The 20,153-nt window shown below is 41.7% G+C and overlaps 2 protein-coding genes across 2 annotated transcripts; both read left to right on the top strand.

The window, feature by feature from the left end:
• The first annotated feature begins 3,032 nt into the window (after positions 1 to 3,032).
• On the top strand, positions 3,033 to 4,061 carry LOC134586144 (olfactory receptor 52K2-like). The gene has a single exon (XM_063441652.1). The coding sequence runs from the start codon at positions 3,033 to 3,035 to the stop codon at positions 4,059 to 4,061; it is 1,029 nt and encodes a 342-aa protein (XP_063297722.1).
• A 12,968-nt stretch (positions 4,062 to 17,029) lies between these two features.
• Positions 17,030 to 18,001, top strand: LOC134586142 (olfactory receptor 52K2-like). Its single transcript, XM_063441650.1, has one exon. It carries the CDS (start codon positions 17,030 to 17,032, stop codon positions 17,999 to 18,001), a length of 972 nt encoding a protein of 323 aa, XP_063297720.1.
• Positions 18,002 to 20,153: the final 2,152 nt, after the last annotated feature.

The following is a 20,153-nucleotide window of genomic DNA, read 5'->3' as shown; positions in this document are numbered from 1 at the left end:
CAGAAAATACACATTTTTCCCAAAACACAGAAAACACCCCAAAACACCACATATCCCAACAAAATCACCCAGATCAGAGCAGGGGTTCACGAATTCCACGGAAGTCACATTTGACCGACTGCAAGCATGGATTTCCTGCCCAAAACAGTTCCACAGATTTAGGCTGTGCAGCCGGTCTATCTTCTCCTCTATCCTGGAGATAATTGGCTTAAGTGGATGTGGTAACTTAATTATCTCCAGGTACAGGAAATATCTCTAAGTCAAAACTGTTGCAAAAACCACATAAAAATACATAACTCTTATAATACAATGTTTAACCTATATGTCCAACATATCCCCAGATAGCTTGGATCTGAGCGCTCAATATGTCTGAAAAGCGCTCAGATCTCACGAATACAGTTGGAACGCCATGTGGTTAAACAATAGCAAGGGCTGATGAGAGATTGAGGAGGGACAAAGAAGCCAGTTTCAACTGGTCTGGCAGTGTCCCTGGGACAACGCCCTGCTGGAGAACAATAGGACAGGAAAAAGGGGGAGGGGAAGAGGCACATTTTCCCATAGATTTAAGGGGGCAGAAAATGTGTTTTCAAATCCAATAAGCCCAAACAGACTTTTTAAATGGAAATACGCCCCAAGGGCTATGGTCACAGGGCAAGAGGCTGGCAAGCAGGCCTCTCCAAAACCCAGTGGCGAGGTTATTTTCGCCACAGGGATATTTAAGGTAACAAATTAGGGCGCTGTTTACAAGATAGCCTTCAAATTTGATATCTTTGAGAATGACAATCCCAGGTAAGGACTGCAAATTAGAGAGTTATCTACTAAACAGCTTTCAGCAAATAACTCCCTAAATTGGTACTTTGTAGCTTTGTGACAGACACCTTCCTTAATTCTGATAGGGAATAATGGGTGTCTTAATTCCGATAGGGAATAATGGGTGTCTTAATTCCGATAGGGAATAATGGGTGTCTTAATTCCGATAGGGAATAATGGGTGTCTTCATTCCGATAGGGAATAATGGGTGTCTTCATTCCGATAGGGAATAATGGGTGTCTTCATTCCGATAGGGAATAATGGGTGTCCAAATTTAAGAAATTAACAAAATGTTTGGGCTAATTTTGGTTTGTTCAAATAGATATTTCCCAAATTTTGGATGAAACGAATTGCAGAAATTAAAAAAAAAATTCTCTATGCATACCTCTAAACCAAAGTGCACCATTTGGGCGAAAATAGCTGTGACTATAGCTAAGCTGCTACGTTTTTCCAAATCAGAGTTCAATTCACTTAATTTGGTGTTTAGTGAACAATTCTTTGTGTTTATTAAAAAATAGATTAACCAACTACGGCCTCGGTTTAATATCATTGGATAAGCATTTCAAATGATTTAATAATTGTGAATAAACAAAAAACAAGATAATTTATGGGTGGGGGGAAATGATGATAGTTAGTCGACAGTCAATAAATGTTGAGTTTGTTCACAAACCAGTGACCAATAGAGGGAAAAGGAGGTTTTGCCTTTTTTATTTTTTTTTGCTCCGTTCTCTTCTCCAAACTGGCAAGGAGTCCCAGGCAGGTACAAAAATATTAGTGATAGTTAAAAGTATACGCCAAATGGCCACTCACAATTTAAAAAAGATAAAGAGCCTTCAGTATAACAGATGGGAATCTATTCCGGGTCTGAGCTTTATGTATCTCGGAATAAGGAAAGACAAAGTGCGATCCAATAAAATATCAACCAAGTAACGTGCACAATGCAAATTCATTGACTTACATAGAAGTTAGTGATAGCAGATGTAGCATGTCACCATAAGTTCCAAAGGTTGGTTCTCCGCGTTTCGTCCCACCTAGGGACTTCTTCAGGGACAATTCTGTGCTTTTCAGACAAAATGCAAAGTGCATACAATCCCTCCTTCCCTTGCCAGTCTTTATATACCCCCATATCATTCTACTAGCTTTCGTCTGATAGGTTCTTTCAGTCTTCTCAGCTGTATCCGGTAAATTCCGATCTACACACTGAGAGGTCACTACACACTGAGAGGTCACTATGCACTGAGAGGTCACTATGCACTGAGAGGTCACTACACACTGAGAGGTCACTATGCACTGAGAGGTCACTATGCACTGAGAGGTCACTACACAATGTATATAAATAGAGGGAACAACACACTGTATATAAAGATAGGAAACTTACCACTGTATATAAAGAGAGGGAACTATACACTGTATATAAAGAGAGGGAACTTCGCACTATATAGAAAGAGAGGTAACTATGCACTGTGTATAATGTAGCAGGTCGGTGGATGTTATGTCATGTTGCTTGTATTTAAGATAATCACTTTAAGTCCACTGTGGGCTAGCTTTAGATATGTAATGAACATTATTGTCATTGTTTTATGTTTACAGTTATAATGGCAGCCTGACATTACAGGCCCGATGGCCTGGGTAAAATAGAGCAAATTACAACAAAGCTCTATAAACATCATCCCTGGACACATCAGGCATAGAACCCAGGTCACCCTGTATCTCAGCATCCACAGCGCATGTCCAAGACTGCCGGGGTAAGTCTCATGGACATTTTATAAAACATTACAGATTGATAAAAGTGGGACTGTGTGTGTGTGAATCTTAGCAAGATAACAGCCATGGTCATTGTGGCACAAACATAATGTAATTAAAACCTGCAGCAAAATATTCTGGATATTAGGATGGTAGGTAAAAAATTAAGAACTGGCTAAAAGATAGATCTTTGTGTTGGGTAATGATAGAACCTGCTAACAGAACTGTCCACCGCTGTCAGAGGATCTCCAGAGCAGGACCGGATGCTGTTTTAGAAAAGCAAGACAAGGACTTTTAGAAAAGTCCATTTGGGTATGCTCTTCCTAATGCCATCTTCAATACTAATGTTGTTTTATTTATATAAGTGAGTCAATGCTGTCTCATACAGTGCATAAATTCAATTTCTTAAATAAAAATACATTTTTTTTAGTCTCTATGGCTTCGTTGTAGGATAACATGACTACATATCGAAACCCATCATGGAACCTTCCAGCCTAAACCAGACATTCTCCTACACAGAATTTATACTCTTTGCCTTTCCTGGGGTCTCAACATCCAGATATCTCCTGGCCATTCCATTTTCTTCTATATACATCATCATCTTGATCAGTAACTCCACGATCATCTGTCAAATCATCATGGAGAAAACTCTGCACACCCCAATGTACATACTCATCTCTCTTCTCCTGAGCGTGAATTTGACATGCTCCACCAGTCTCCTGCCCAAGATGATATTAAGTTTTTTTGGAGTGAACCAGATCTCTCTCTTTGGATGCCTTGCCCAGATGTTCTCTGTATATTCCTGTATCATGATGGAGTCCATTTTGATGCTTTTAATGGCATTTGACAGATATATAGCAATCACAAGGCCTCTTCACTACTGGGAAATAATCACCAAGAATCTTCTGGTCACATTTTCAATTAATGGTTTGATCCGAAATTGCTTTCTTGTGTTTCCTCTCGTTATCTTGTCTGCCAGCATGAGGTATTGCAAGTCTAACATTATCCCACACTTTCACTGCGAGAACCAGGTACTCCTTCAACTCGCGTGTGGAGATATTTCCAAGAATCTGGTTACAGGATTGTTTGTGAGAACATTTATTACTGTATGTGATGTTACCATTATTATAATTTCTTATCTTCAGATTCTTCAAACGGCCATGAAGATCGCAGCTGGAAGTGCTCGGAAAAAAGCCTTGCACACGTGTTCCACACACATCATGGTTGTCATTACCACATACCTGACGGGATTGTTAGCCTCCATTCTGTACTTCATTAGTTCGACCATCTCATACAATGTTCAAAATCTCTGCAGTGCTGTAAATTTTCTCTTTCCACCCACTGTCAATCCATTTATTTTTGGTTTACGAATAACCAAGATTAAGGAGAGCTTGCTGAAACCTTGGAGAAAAAAATCCAAAGCTATTTTGATAAGGCCCACTCCAAATAATATTATGATGGGCTATGAACAGGGGAGAACGAAGAAAGACGTTCATCTCCCAGCATAGAAAATAAAATTAATTAAAACGGCAGCATCTTCTGAGATTAGTGGCCCCTGCACTACCTTAGTCAACTGTGCTGTACTGAATTTAAAAACATGACCTGCCTCTTGAGTGTTGAAATAATACTTCTAATAATACAAGCAGGTGGCCCCAATGTGTGGGATGTAGCACACAGGCCGCCAATCCAGACACTTGTTCCACAGTGACGTGTTTGAGGGTAACCTGTGGGGAGGCCCACTGAAAGCTGTCAGAGATCATTAAGCAAGCTAAAACGTTTATATTTGAGAGACTCCATGGGTCGAGACAAACTCCGTGACCTTGCTCTGTGAGTGTTGAAAGAGAGGAAACTGAAAAAAACTGACGTTGAGCACATCGTAGATCACTTTGCATCAGTAAAAGCCAGGAAGGTGTAGCTGTAATTTTCATGTAGTTTCATAAATTCCTAATTAAAAGATCAACGAGCTTGCCATGGACAGGGGTTTGATTTCAGTGCTTGCCATGGGTCCTATCTTCTCTACTGTGAAGAGAGAAAATATGTGGTTCTGTAGCCCCAGCTTGTTTCCTGTGATATCATTATTGGGAGAAGAATGAGGAAATTAATGAAATCATCATTATTGTATCATTAGTGAAAACATGTATTCCTGACACTCAAGTCCTAATAGTGATATTTAGGCCTCTGACCCCCCTGTCAGCAAGTAAAAGTATAATTGCCTTTCTTCCAGTGCTGCATGGGTCTCTTCGCTGCTGCCCTGCCACCAATCTGCCTCAAGTCTGATGATTCCAGCCATTCTAATGCTCCCAATAGGAAAGCCATGGGAGGCTATTATGTATGCGCGGCAAAACATTCTGCGACAATCAGCATCTTGTCAAAGAGATACATTGAATCAATGCATCTCTATGGGGAAAGTACAGTGTCTCCATGCAGCACTGGCCCAGGAAGCACCTCTAGTGGCTTTCTGAGGGACTGCACCTAGAGGTGTTCCTTGGCAGCAATGTAAATATTACATTAAAAATCCAGCAGGGCCAGGCTACAGACATCAGAACAACTTCATTAAGCGTTTTTTCTAGTGACTATAGTGTCCCTTTAAGGAAAGCAGTCACAAACTTTTGTAGGTAAAAATATATATATCAAAGTACAATCCACTTAGTTTCTATATTGTATGACTGGAACCTGACTTCTCGTTCTTTGAGTTTTGGATTTTGTATCTATTGGTAAACTATCTTAAAAGTGTTCTCTGATGAGAAATAAATCCTTTGTAGTCACGAAAAACGTTATCAGTATTCATTGACTAAAGGAGGTTAATATATTTATCTGTAACACATTTGCATCTCAGATTTACACCGTTGCATTATAATATCGACTAAAAGAGCCTTCCACACATCCTGGATGTTCTGGTTTTCTTAAAAAGCATCTAGATGTAGTTTATAAATCTTACAAAACTATTTGTAAGAAGAAAATATTCTTCATTGTTCTTACTCTAAAGAATTATTTTCTCTTCCCCAGGTGAAATCTCATTTTATTCCATTTAATTGCGGGGCTTGTCCTTTGTGAAGTTAGCGGGGAGCTGGAATGGCTTGTATATATTTGAATGATGTTATCACATCTTCTCTAAGATCTCTTGTTTTATGAAGTAAACAAATTCAAGTTTTTTTTATCCTTTTTGACATAACCGAAATCTTCCATACTTCTAATTTTCTGCTCAAAAAGGTATCTAAAAGTGCACTGAATATTGAAGATTACATCACAAAATACATGGTATCATTGTTTTATGCACGATGGTACCTGCTGATTAATATTCCACATCGATTCTTACTTTGATGTCTATAACGTATTCCAAATTATTCTTATTAATATCTCATATTTAATATTTATTGACATGTTAGCAGTTGATAGTTTGAGAATGATTTTATTGCAATCAGGATCTTATCTTTCTGATACATTGTAACAAGATTTTGATTAGTATCCTCTCTGTAACTTACAGCTAACGCTCGTATTTTGGACATTATAGTTCTATTAGAGAAAATTAACCATTTCAGCACTTCCGAAGATTTGAAAAGGACTTTTCTAATAAATAAATAAGTGTAAACACATAATCAGAACCGACACCACTAACATTTCCTGTAAAGTGATGGTGTGTAAGTGGTATTAAAGGACAAACACTGTAACTAAAATATTGCTAGCAAAATGAATAATGTAATACAGACATAAATATGTAACATCTGAAATGTCCTTAAATAAACACACACTACACATTAAGTTATTGACACACGAGTCACCTATTAGCATCATCAATGGACTCGGTGGAATCGACGATCAAGGTAGGACAGGTAGATCTTTGTGTTGTTAGCATATAGATAGAGTAAATAAAAGGGGGGCAAGAACAGAGCCCTGGGGGATTCGGACTGAGACAGGTAGTGAGGTGAAAGGGGTACCAAAGAAGGAGACATTCAAAGAGCATTGGGAAAGGTAGGATAAGAGCTAAAAAACATACTGTGTCATGGCACCAGAGACTGTGTGATATCCGAAGATGAAGCCATTTTTTTGGCCCCATACATAACACAAGCACCACTGTTGCCGTTTCATTGTTCTAGGGATCCTTGCTGGTTACTGTGTTATAGAAATTCCTGGAAGTGATAGCTCGGGCTCACCTTGACTGTACTTATTTTCTGGATCCATTACTTTGACTTTCCACTCCTGCTTTCTTTTTTTTTTTGACAATCTTTATTTAAGGTTATCACAATTTACAGAGAACAGGAGAAAGTGTAGAAATCCCACAATAAAGTAAAAATAAATAAATGTTGAGATTCATGCTGTATATGCTTCCTCACGCCTTATGAATTTCAAACGTGTATTCTGCCAGAGCATCATAGCACAGTGCGGAGGGAAGAGTTTGTTAATGTAGAATATAAGAAAGGCAAAGAGGAAGAAGAAGGACAAGGAAAAAAAGGAAGCGATAGGGGACAGGAGAAGGTTGGAACCCCATCCCCTGCACAGCACCTATATGTGAGAGCGTAAGTCCATTATTTTTACCCCCCAGCTCCTAAGTTAATGATTGGGCTAGCAGCTTTATTTTCAATTGGCCTTTTAGACGTATAGTCCAGCCATGGAAACAACAGCCTAGAATGTTTTTCTTTAAACCCCCAGAAAGAGGCCAGCAAAGCTTCAGATGCTTCACCTACTCTACCTAACTATATTTGAAGGGTGGGTGTTTTAGCTAAATTCTAGCACAATGGAATAAGGGATTTGGCTGCATTCAAAATACAGTACATGCTGTAAATTTTATATGTAGAAAAATGGTGGCTGGGTCCCATGTGGGAGGCCACCCTCAGGCTGAATTGGAGGCAGACTACTCAAAATCTCGGCCACAGGGGCTTGAATGTTCCTTCAGTAGAAGGCAATGTTAGGACAAGACCACCAAATGTGTTGAAGCGTGCCTTCTGCAGTTCCACACCTCCAGCATATTGGTGATTTATCATGAAAGATCTTTGTATCCTGACTGGTGTTTAATATGAAAATAGTAAAAGAATTTGTAGTCAGTCTCCTGGCACTTAGTACCAATCAAGCTCTGATGAATCAGAATTAGATTTTTGGATAATCTGGTATCCAAGAACGAGATCCCGAGCCAGGGCCGATGCTGGATGGGTGCACAAGGTGGATAAGCAAGTGCTAGGGTCTGCCCCTTCATGCTAGATCCTGCCCCCTCTCATTCGGTTCTACGAGTCACAATTGGTGCAGGCAACAGAGCTGGAAGGAAACAGTTACAAGCTGACAAACTGTTTGAGGACAACATGGCAGCCCAGTGGGTTGTACTAAAGAGCTCAGTGACTTAGACGTGACATCAAGGATGCCCCCTTTGCCACAAGTAAGACCATGAAATTTCTGCCCTATTAGACTTGTCCCAGCAACTGTAAGTGCTATTATTGTGATGAAGCATCTAGGTCTAACAGTCCAGCCAAAAAATATCTAGGTGTAACAACCCAGGAAGCATCTAGGACTAACAGCCCAGCCACAAATCATCTGGGACTAACAATCCAGCCACACATCATCTAGGACTAACTGCCCAGCCACAAATACTCTAGGACTAACAGCCCAGGAAGCATCTAGGACTAACAGCCCAGGATGCATCTAGGACTAACAGCCCAGGATGCATCTAGAAGGAACAGCCCAGGATGTATCTAGGACTAACAGCCCAGGAAGCATCTAGAACTAACACCTCAGGAAGCATCTAGGACTAACAATCCAGCCACACATCATCTAGGAATAACAGAGCTCCACAGCAATAGTACTCCCAGTAATGTGTCTGAGTGTATAACAGAGCTCCACAGCAATAATACTCCCAGTAATGTGTCTGAGTGTATAACAGAGCTCCACAGCAATAATACTCCCAGTAATGTGTCTGAGCGTATAACAGAGCTCCACAGCAATAATACTCCCAGTAATGTGTCTGAGTGTATAACAGAGCTCCACAGCAATAATACTCCCAGTAATGTGTTTGAGTGTATAACAGAGCCCCACAGCAATAATACTCTCAGTAATGTGTCTGAGTGTATAACAGAGCCCCACAGCAATAATACTCCCAGTAATGTGTCTGAGTGTATAACAGAGCTCCACAGCAATAATACTCCCAGTAATGTGTCTGAGTGAATAACAGAGCTCCACAGCAATAATACTCCCAGTATTGTGTCTGAGTGTATAACAGAGCTCCACATCAATAATACTCCCAGTAATGTGTCTGAGTGTATAACAGAGCTCCACAGCAATAATACTCCCAGTAATGTGTCTGAGTGAATAACAGAGCTCCACAGCAATAATACTCCCAGTATTGTGTCTGAGTGTATAACAGAGCTCCACATCAATAATACTCCCAGTAATGTGTCTGAGTGAATAACAGAGCTCCACAGTAATAATACTCCCAGTAATGTGTCTGAGTGTATAACAGAGCTCTGCAGCAATAATACTCCCAGTAATGTGTCTGAGTGTATAACAGAACTCCACAGCAATAATACTCCCAGTAATGTGTCTGAGTGAATAACAGAGCTCCACAGCAATAATACTCCCAGTAATGTGTCTGAGTGTATAACAGAGCTCCCCAGCAATAATACTCCCAGTAATGTGTCTGAGTATATAACAGAGCTCCACAGCAATAATACTCCCAGTAATGTGTCTGAGTGTATAACAGAACTCCACAGCAATAATACTCCCAGTAATGTGTCTGAGTGAATAACAGAGCTCCACAGCAATAATACTCCCAGTAATGTGTCTGAGTGTATAACAGAGCTCCACAGCCACACCCGCCCTGGCCACACCCATATGAACACCCCTAAAATTACAGTGTCCCCCTTTGTCCATTTAAAATAAGGGAGGTATGCTGTAACAGTATAATATCTGATGCTAACTTATTATGCTATAGCCTATATCTCCACTGTGCAGGCAGATGCCGTCTCTGGTCATCACTTCAATTAATAACTAATTGATTCCATGAGGGATTCCACGGTCAGATAAATAGGGAGGGGGATCGGGAGATTCAGACAGCATCCGACATCTCAAGCCGGCTGGTTTCTTCGGGAGGTATGTTGGATTTGGCAAACTGCTCTCTCTGTTCAATCTTCTTCCATTAATAGAATTTATTACTTGTTCAAATGGGATGATTTCTTAATTGTGGCCTTTCAGCAGTTTAACCGATTACTCCCTAATTTGAGACTGTGACGGAACGCCGTCCCTGAGTACCATGCCCACACGTGCCCATTAGCTTGCCTCCTTATTGTTCTCAGGGGCTCCCCTTCGTCGCCAATCATGTTTAGGCTTGATTGGAAGATTGTGCTTGTCCCATTCTAAATGTGATAAAACTGAGGCTTGAGTATTAATCCGTGGATAGGTACTCCCTAATCTGAGACCCTTATGTGGAATATTTAAGGATACCAAATTAGGGCGCTGTTTGCAAGATATCCTTCTTATCTGATATCTTTGAGAATGACAATCCCAGTTAAGTATGGCAAATTAGGGAGTTATCTACTAAACAGCTTTCAGCAAATAACTCCCCAAATTGTGTAACTTTGTGACAGACACCTTCCTTCATTCCGATAGGGAATAATGGGTGTCTTCATTCCGATAGGGAATAATGGGTGTCCAAATTTTGGAAATTAACAAAATGTTTGGGCTAATTTTGGTTTATTCAAATAGATTGTAGAGGAGCTCCAATACCTAGCATAGATATCTCCGCTGTATAATCCTTGTAGCTGAAGAAGCAGTAAAATATCCAAGACAAAATGCCCCAGTAATGGGACGTCACATAGTTCTGGGAGTACAACTGGAATTAACTGTTTAATGGGACCTGGTACTGCTGCCCCCCTTTGTTGACCCACAGCTGCATATACAGACACACACACTGCTCGTAGAATACAGACACGCACACTGCTCATAGAATACAGACGCACACACTGCTCGTAGAATACAGACGCACACACTGCTCTATCTATAGATACAGCGACACATGGAGAATGGTCACAAAAATGGCGCCGCAAGCTTGTGGCCCGCACCAAACAAATCAGGCCATCCATCACATATGTCCCCCCGTAGAAATAGACAGACCCACAACGGGTCTGAAACAAGTCTGTTGGACCCCCCTGAGTCCACAGTCCAAGTCCTTGGGGGTCCAATGTGACTGGACAAGTGGGTGGGAACATGTGGGCATGGTATGCAGTGACTGCGTCCTGTCACACATCTCCCCTTTAATTGTTGAATGTGTAAGGCAGTGGCTGAGTGACAGGCAACAGAGGGTTGTAGTCAATGGAGTATATTCGAAGCTTGGGCTTGTCACCAGTGGGGTACCTCAGGGATCTGTACTTGGACCCATTCTCTTTAATATTTTTATTAGTGATATTGCAGAAGGTCTTGATGGTAAGGTATGTCTTTTTGCTGATGATACTAAGATATGTAACAGGGTTGATGTTCCAGGAGGGATAAGCCAAATGGCAAATGATTTAGGTAAACTAGAAAAATGGTCAGAGTTGTGGCAACTGACATTTAATGTGGATAAGTGCAAGATAATGCATCTTGGACGTAAAAACCCAAGGGCAGAGTACAGAATATTTGCTAGAGTCCTAACCTCAACATCAGAGGAAAGGGATTTAGGGGTGATTATTTCAGATGACTTAAAGGTAGGCAGACAATGTAATAGAGCAGCAGGAAATGCTAGCAGAATGCTTGGTTGTATAGGGAGAGGTATTAGCAGTAGAAAGAGGGAAGTGCTCATGCCATTGTACAGAACACCGGTGAGACCTCACTTGGAGTATTGTACGCAGTACTGGAGACCCTATCTTCAGAAGGATATTGATACCTTAGAGAGAGTTCAGAGAAGGGCTAATAAACTGGTTCATGGATTGCAGGATAAAACGTACAAGGAAAGGTTAAAGGATCTTAACATGTATAGCTTGGAGGAAAGACGAGACAGGGGGGATATGATAGAAACATTTAAATACATAAAGGGAATCAACACAGTAAAGGAGGAGACCATATTTAAAAGAAGAAAAACTACCACAACAAGTGGGCATAGTCTTAAATTAGAGGGGCAAAGGTTTAAAAATAATATCAGGAAGTATTACTTTACTGAGAGGGTAGTGGATGCATGGAATAGCCTTCCAGCTGAAGTGGTAGAAATTAACACAGTAAAGGAGTTTAACCCCTTAAGGACCAAACTTCTGGAATAAAAGGGAATCATGACGTGTCAGACATGTCATGTGTCCTTAAGGGGTTAAGCATGCGTGGGTTAGGCATAAGGCTATCCTAACTATAAGATAAGGTCAGGGACTAATGAAATTACTTAGAAAATTGGGCAGACTAGATGGGCCGAATGGTTCTTATGTGCCGTCACATTCTATGTTTCTATGATCACCTCCGACAGCCACAGCATGATTCACATGGGTCAGCTCGCTGCTCTCTGGAGTGGACAAATAGTCTGTTAGTGCCTTGCCCGCAACAGCACTTGTCTTTGTAGCCTTAACCCCTTAAGGACCAAACTTCTGGAATAAAAGGGAATCCTGACATGTCACACATGTCATGTGTCCTTAAGGGGTTAAACATAAGGTGCATTTAGCCAGGGAGGTCGTCCAGCCCAGGTTCCGGTACACAGGAGTCTCTGAGCCTGTAAAAAAAAAACCACCCAAACAAGCGTGCCCTCCCAGTAATTCCATAACCGGGGTCTCTGCGGGTTTTCCCGCTGCCTGAGGATGATGGGAGTAGTTTGTAGAGTCTGTCTCGGCTTTCTGTTAATCGCTGGGGTCGTGGCTGGCTTCTGGGGAGGAGAGCCGGCTTTTCTCTGCCCCGGGAGCTACTCGGGATACTGGGGAGGGAGCAAGCAATACTCCATCTCCCCCTGGCTCAATACCGCACCCCCTCCCAACATTTAAGCATCTGGACCTCAGAATGCAAGTAGGTCTCTGTGATGGGAGCCTGGGATCTGAGACAGCAAGAACGTTGAGGTCAACTGGCCTAGGACGTTCCCCAATAAAACATTGGTGGGGAGCCCATGTATCAATCCCACATCAATCAGACCTGACCCGGCACCCCAATTCAAGTGGACCATTGCGGTTGGTAGCCGGTGTACTGTTCCCCCTGCTACCTGTACAGCTACTGAACCTCCGGCTCGGGCGGCATCTGGGACCAGGTGTCACTTGACCAAGGTGAGGGTGGTGCCGGAATCTCACAAGCCTTGAACTGGTTTGCCGTTCAGCTGTACTGACTGCCTATGGTGTTGCCGGTTGTCAGTAGCAGCCTGCACTGGGTCAGCCTTGTGCAGGATACCCCATTGCTCTTCAGAGGCTTCGGATCTGGGGGTGCATAGGGCGGCATCTGTGTGGTAATAATGAGCCACAGCACGTGCTGGAGGGGCTGGCCCTTGTCAGATCCACACAGCTTGGTTCCTGCTTGGAGTACAGTTTTGTCAATATTTCCCAAACTGCTTGCACCTATGGCACTGTACCCCACTTCAGGACAGGTATCTGGGAGCCTGCAAGTTAGAGGAGTTCCCCACCCTCGGTGGTAGTTGTGGTCCAGGGTGGGTGATCCGGGGCCTGAGCATTGGTTTGGTACTGGGTTGCTGCTGTCTGTGAGCGGGATAGTAGTGGCCTGCTGCCCGTGCTGGGGAAGGCTCTTCGTAACCCTGAAGCTTGGCTTCTTCTCTGAGCACAGTTCCTCTGGTAGTGCCCGAATTCCTTACACAGATGGTACTGTATTCTGCTGCGCGCTGGCCCTAAGATAGTGCTCAGCGGTCTGGACGTTGGCCTGAAGCTAGGCTGTGACTGCCTGCGGGCATCCTGGTGTTCATCAGCTTGGCGGGCAGCTTCGATCAGGGTAGTGGGCTTCCGGTCTCTTACCTCTAGGCTCAGTCCATTATAAAACTGTTCAAGCAGGATTAGCTGTGTGACCTCTTCCCCGGGTTTTGGGCTGGCATGCGTGGAACCATGCTAGCGCTGCCCACTGCATCCGACATGCCCATTCGGTGTGTGAGTCTCTATCTTGTTTCTTCATCTCCTGAAATTGTCTCCTGTAAGCTACGGGTGTAATGGCATATCTTGCCAAGATTACTTCCTTCACCCGAATATAGTCTGTAATATATTTTTCTGGTACAGCTCTGTATGCCTTGACCGCTCTGCCAGAAGGTTTACCAGCCAAGATGCGCACCCAATCTGCTGGTGATACTTGATACAACCGGCACTGCCGCTCAAAGTCCTATAGGAACCTGTCTTTATCCTCCTCTGTTTCTATAAACTTTTTAAAAGCGTCATGTGGAATCTTTGGTTTTACCTCTGCAGTGGTTGTGATAGCTGGCAGTTTCTCAAAGGTTCGCTGTTCAGCCAGCTAGAGTTACATAGCTGAAAAGAGACTTGCGTCCATCAAGTTCAGCCTTCCTCACATTTGTTTTTTGCTGTTGAAAATAACTGGTTTGATACATTTCCAATTTTGCAACAAACTAGGAAAAATATTCCTTCTTGACCCCAGAATGGCAGTCAGATTAATCATTGGATCAAGAACCTATTACCCTACATTGAAAGATTTTATCCTTGAATATTGTTTTTGAAAGTATGCATCTAGTAGCTGTTTGAACATCTGTATGGACTCTGATAAAACCAACTCTTCAGGCAGAGAATTCCACACCTTTACTGTTACTGACAGTATTGGGCACAATGTATAAAGTAGCAGTTACCGGGCACTGACAGTATTGGGCACAATGTATAAAGTAGCAGGTACCGGGCACTGACAGTATTGGGCATGATACATACAGCAGTAGGTACCGGCACTGACAGTATTGGGTATGATACATACAGCAGTAGGTACCGGCACTGACAGTATTGGGCATGATACATACAGCAGTAGGTACCGGCACTGACAGTATTGGGCATGATACATACAGCAGTAGGTACCGGGCACTGACAGTATTGGGCATGATACATACAACAGTAGGTACCGGGCACTGACAGTATTGGGCATGATACATACAGCAGTAGGTACCGGCACTGACAGTATTGGGCATGATACATACAGCAGTAGGTACCGGCACTGACAGTATTGGGCATGATACATACAGCAGTAGGTACCGGGCACTGACAGTATTGGGCATGATACATACAACAGTAGGTACCGGGCACTGACAGTATTGGGCATGATACATACAGCAGTAGGTACCGGCACTGACAGTATTGGGCATGATACATACAGCAGTAGGTACCGTCACTGACAGTATTGGGCATGATACATACAGCAGTAGGTACCGGCACTGACAGTATTGGGCATGATACATACAGCAGTAGGTACCGGCACTGACAGTATTGGGTATGATACATACAGCAGTAGGTACCGGCACTGACAGTATTGGGCATGATACATACAGCAGCAGGTACCGGCATTGACAGTATTGGGCATGATACATACAGCAGCAGGTACCGGGCACTGACAGTATTGGGCATGATACATACAACAGTAGGTACCGGGCACTGACAGTATTGGGCATGATACATACAGCAGTAGGTACCGGCACTGACAGTATTGGGTACAGTGAATATAACAATGGGTAGTGGAACCTTTATATAACAGAGAGGGTGCTATGCACTGAGTTTAAAACAGCAGGTACTAAGCACTTTGTATAAGAAAAGGGACATTGTATTCAAACTGTACTCCATGAGGTTGGCTTCGTTGCTGTTCCCAGCATTCTTGGTTGGCGAATCTGGATATCTCTTCCATGCGCGGGACAGCAGTGGTTATAGTTTCTTGCAGTTTTTATAGCTCTGGTGGTGACCTTCTCTTCTGTAAAGCAGTGATTATAGCTTTTACCAACACATAACTCGAGATTGAATGTAGTCGGTAAAATGAATCTTTGCACAAAACAAAGCAATTTATACCGAAAAATGGGGATTCCCAGTCCAGGGGTCCTCCATACAATGCAATGTCCTTACAACATGATGCCTCAACATGATCTCTCCCTCCAAATATACACCCCTCCATATAGCTCCCTAATCAGAGAATCTGCGCCCAAGTTACAGTTTGTTCGAGTTTTATTGGATCATGGCTCTTCTCCGATCTGGCAAGGAGTTCCAAGCAGGTGGCAGTTTAGTCCCAGTCTTAAAAAAACAGTTTGTGTCCTTGGTATTACCTCCCTGACATCCCCTCCAAATAGCTCCATGATTGGTGGTTTGGGGCCGAGCAATACACGATCAAAGATTCACTGGAACGCAGCACAATTCCGATTCCAATTTAAATCAAGGGAACAGTTCCAGACCATTTGTGGGTATCTACCAGGTAGGTACTTAATGTGCAGGACAGGTTTGGGCACTATGCACTGTGTATAATGTAGCAGGTAGGTGGATGGTATGTCATGTTGCTATTATTTAAGATAATCACTTTAAGTCCACTGTGGGCTAGCTTTAGATATGTAATGAACATTAATGTCGTTGTTTTATGTTTACAGTTATAATGCAAACCTGACATTTCAGGCCCGATGGCCTGGGTAAAATAGAGCAAATTACAACAAAGCTCTATAAACTTCATCCCTGGACACATCAGGCATAGGACCCAGGTCACCTGGTATCTCAGCATCCACAGCGCAGGTCCAAGACTGCCGGGTAAGTCTCATGGACATTTTATAAAAATGGTAGGTAAAGAATTAAGAACTGGCTAAAAGATAGATCTTTGCATTGGGTAATGCTAGAACTTAGTACCAGAAAGGTCCACCGCTGCCAGATGATCACCAGATCAGGACCGGATGTTGTTTTTCTGCAATAGTTAAAGTCCATTTGTGTATGCTGTTCCTAATTCCATATTCAATACTAGTGTTATTGTATTTATATAAGTGAGTCAACGCTGTCTCGTATAGTGCATAGATTCAATTTTTCAAGAATTAAAAATAGGTTTTTTGGGAATGCTTCGTCTCAAGTTGTGTCATAAAACTATCTGTTTGCTTGTGTGTGCTTTCATGATTGCGTGCGTATGTGTATGTGTAGCGATCACTGTAGGGTAATGTTCGAAGAGGATTCCTACTTCAAAAGACTTTGGCCTCAATTTAATATGTTTGATAAACTTTCAAATTAATCACAATTGCTTTGAAACAATTTATCTACAGAAGTCACCTTTAAAGTCGATGGGAAATTGTGTAGATAAAAAATATGAAAAGTTTTTCCAATACACTTTGATCATTTGAAAAGCTTACCAAAAATATTAAATGGAGGCCATAGTCCTGCCAGATACAAGTAAGAGCTACATTGCTAATTGGGTGGGTCCGTACTTACTCCAGTTAATAATTTATAATACACACAGATGACACAGCTTGACTGGTAAAGCTTATTGTAACACAAATCTAATTGATCTTTATCTTGTTAAGTGTAAGTTTTACTCAGGATCAGCCTCAGAAAGCTTATAATACTGTCTATAGATATGTCTCTATGGCTTCGTTGTAGGATAACATGACTACATATCGAAACCCATCATGGAACTTTCCAGCCTAAACCAGACATTCTCCTACACAGAATTTATACTCTTTGCCTTTCCTGGGGTCTCGACATCCAGATATCTCCTGGCCATTCCATTTTCTTCTATATACATCATCATCTTGATCAGTAACTCCACGATCATCTGTCAAATCATCATGGAGAAAACTCTGCACACCCCAATGTACATACTCATCTCTCTTCTCCTGAGCGTGAATTTGACATACTCCACCAGTCTCCTGCCCAAGATGATATTAAGTTTTTTTGGAGTGAACCAGATCTCTCTCTTTGGATGCCTTGCCCAGATGTTCTCTGTATATTCCTGTATCATGATGGAGTCCATTTTGATGCTTTTAATGGCATTTGACAGATATATAGCAATCACAAGGCCTCTTCACTACTGGGAAATAATCACCAAGAATCTTCTGGTCACATTTTCAATCAATGGTTTGATCCGAAATTGCTTTCTTGTGTTTCCTCTCATTATCTTGTCTGCCAGCATGAGGTATTGCAAGTCTAACATTATTCCACACTTTCACTGCGAGAACCAGGTACTCCTTCAACTCGCGTGTGGAGATATTTCCAAGAATCTGGTTACAGGATTGTTTGTGAGAACATTTATTACTGTATGTGATGTTACCATTATTATAATTTCTTATCTCCAGATTCTTCAAACGGCCATGAAGATCGCAGCTGGAAGTGCTCGGAAAAAAGCCTTGCACACGTGTTCCACACACATCATGGTTGTCAGCACCACATACCTGACGGGATTGTTAGCCTCCATTCTGTACTTCACTAGTTCGACCATCTCATACAATGTTCAAAATCTCTGCAGTGCTGTTTATTTTTTCTTTCCACCCACTGTCAATCCATTTATTTTTGGTTTACGAATGAACGAGATTAAGGAGAGCTTGCTAAAACCTTGGAGAAAAAACAAACAAACCTATTGTAATAGGGCCCACTCCAAATAATATTGTGATGGGCTAGGAGCAGGGGAGAAAGAATTGTGTTCCTCTGCGAGCAAAAGGCGAATCTTCCTTCAGAAAAGAAGATTAATTAAAACATGATCTGCCTTTTACCTGTTGAAATAGAAATGCATATTTTTGAAATCCTAAATGCACAGTGTAACACTGTGAAGTTCAGGGACCCCAATGAGTGGGATGTAGCACTCCCCAGCAGCTTCTTCTTTTTTCATTTATCACCATTTTTCCAGTGCCTTTCCTGATTTTAGGGTAGAGGGAGTGGGAAGAACAATACCTTAGGTATGTTAAGTATGTCACCTGCGCTGAATGCAACTTTAAGGGGAGACCACCAGGAACATCAAGAGCACAGGCTCTCTGAAGTCTACAAAATGGTCTTTATGATTATTAGCTTTAAGTCCCAAGTCTTTGGGTTAGATGGGGACTTGGAGACTATGCATTGTGAAAGACAGGTCAGCTCACACGTCTCATGTGTTTCCTCACTGAAGTTCCAGCAAGGCAAGTGATGGAAGAGTGCCAGAACTTCAGTAAGTAACCGCATGAGCTGCTCGGATGTACCTGACTGACTATATACTTAGCTGCCAGTTGTCATCAACACCTGCCACCAAGTAGGGGAGCTGCAAAGACTACAGTCAGTCTCAACTCTCCAGCCAGAGGTCACCAATCAAGACGTTTGTTTTACAGTCACGTGTTTGAGGGGAATCTGTGGCATGGCTTGTGGAAAGCTGTGAAAGAACATTTAGCATGAATTATTTTAATTTGTGAGCCTCCATGGGTCAAGACATGTGACCTTGCTCTTCAGTGAAAGCTAGGAAGGTGAAGTTGTATTTTTCATGTAGTGTCATCATTTTTTAAGTAAAAGATCAATGAGCTTAACTTGTATTTTTGAGCTGATTTTATGGTAAAGCTATCAAAAAGATGGTTGTCAGATGTTTGTACAGGTATGCAATTTCAGTGCTTTCCATAGGTGCAATGTAAAGTAAATACGTCTGTGATGAGAAGATAGAAAATATTAATCCAGGTAAACAATTGATAATATCTCACTGGGCAAAGACTTCTTATAACCTGCAAGTCGTACATAAAGGAAGAAAGAGAGTGAAAATACAAGGAACAAACAGTGTAAATATTATTGGTCAGCTTTGTACTTTGTAGCACGCAGCTTTTGGGCTCCTCACAATTACAAGGGAATTTTCCAAAATTATTTCACCTACACAATTAGGGGGTGAAAAAGAAAAATTTGAATACTTTTGTCAAGAAGACTTTTATATGTTCCACAGTCATAGTACTGACAGCAGAGTGTAATAAAATAATTTTGTATTAAAAGTTTACTGGGAGCAATATAAAAAGAGGAATCAATGCCAGAATGTTTGTATGTTTCACCTGAATTTCAGCTTTATCCGGGTTCTCTTGACCAAATCCACGTTGGAGAAGAACACGCAGGACTGTGGAGATCCCTTATTTTTAAGGCAGACACAGGTTGAGCATTTACCGTTATCTCTCTTGAAACCACGGCAAACCAATGAGACATTGTAATGTTTTCATCTTCATTAATTAACCATAGGGCCCATTCTTAAAGATTCAGGTTTTTTTTTGTTTTTTTTCTTGGTCCATATTACAGGACTAGACAAGTTGAAGGGTGAAAAGTATTTGTATAATTTATGATTATTTTTTATCATTTTTTTAAGTGATCACGAATCATGATGCAGAATACATATGTGGTATTCAATAGACTTTGTACTCCAAACTTAAGCCGATTGAATTTTGAGCCAAAGTATTACAGAAAATTGTTTCATACCTGCCATAATTTTCTTTTCTTGATCATTATACATGGAAGCATTTACTTATGGGTTAGCTCCTCCCCTCACGGCAGAAAGGACATGAAATAGAACTCTGAAATCGTCATAGGCAGATCTACCCTCCTCCCCATCAGCTAGTCTTTGTAGCTCCCTATCACCCCCTACCATCACATAGCTTCACAACTCTCATATTAGATGGGTGGGAACGTAATGCTGCCATGTATAATAATCAGGAAAATAACATTCTGGTCAAACATTGCAGCAGTTACTCATGGGGAATACCCAAGCTTTATACATATTGGGAGGGACAGAGTTCAAATACAGCAAATAGTTATAAACCATTATTG

Source organism: Pelobates fuscus, chromosome 1 (genome assembly GCF_036172605.1).
Source record: "Pelobates fuscus isolate aPelFus1 chromosome 1, aPelFus1.pri, whole genome shotgun sequence".
In the NCBI taxonomy this organism is placed as follows: domain Eukaryota; kingdom Metazoa; phylum Chordata; class Amphibia; order Anura; family Pelobatidae; genus Pelobates; species Pelobates fuscus.
Note: the sequence above shows the minus strand (reverse complement) of the source record. Positions and strands in the feature narration are given on the sequence as shown.

Bases quoted from the DNA above. Each gene is read 5' to 3' on its own strand.
- LOC134586144 (XM_063441652.1), top strand. From the start codon at position 3,033: ATGGAACCTTCCAGCCTAAACCAGACATTCTCCTACACAGAATTTATA.
- LOC134586142 (XM_063441650.1), top strand. From the start codon at position 17,030: ATGGAACTTTCCAGCCTAAACCAGACATTCTCCTACACAGAATTTATA.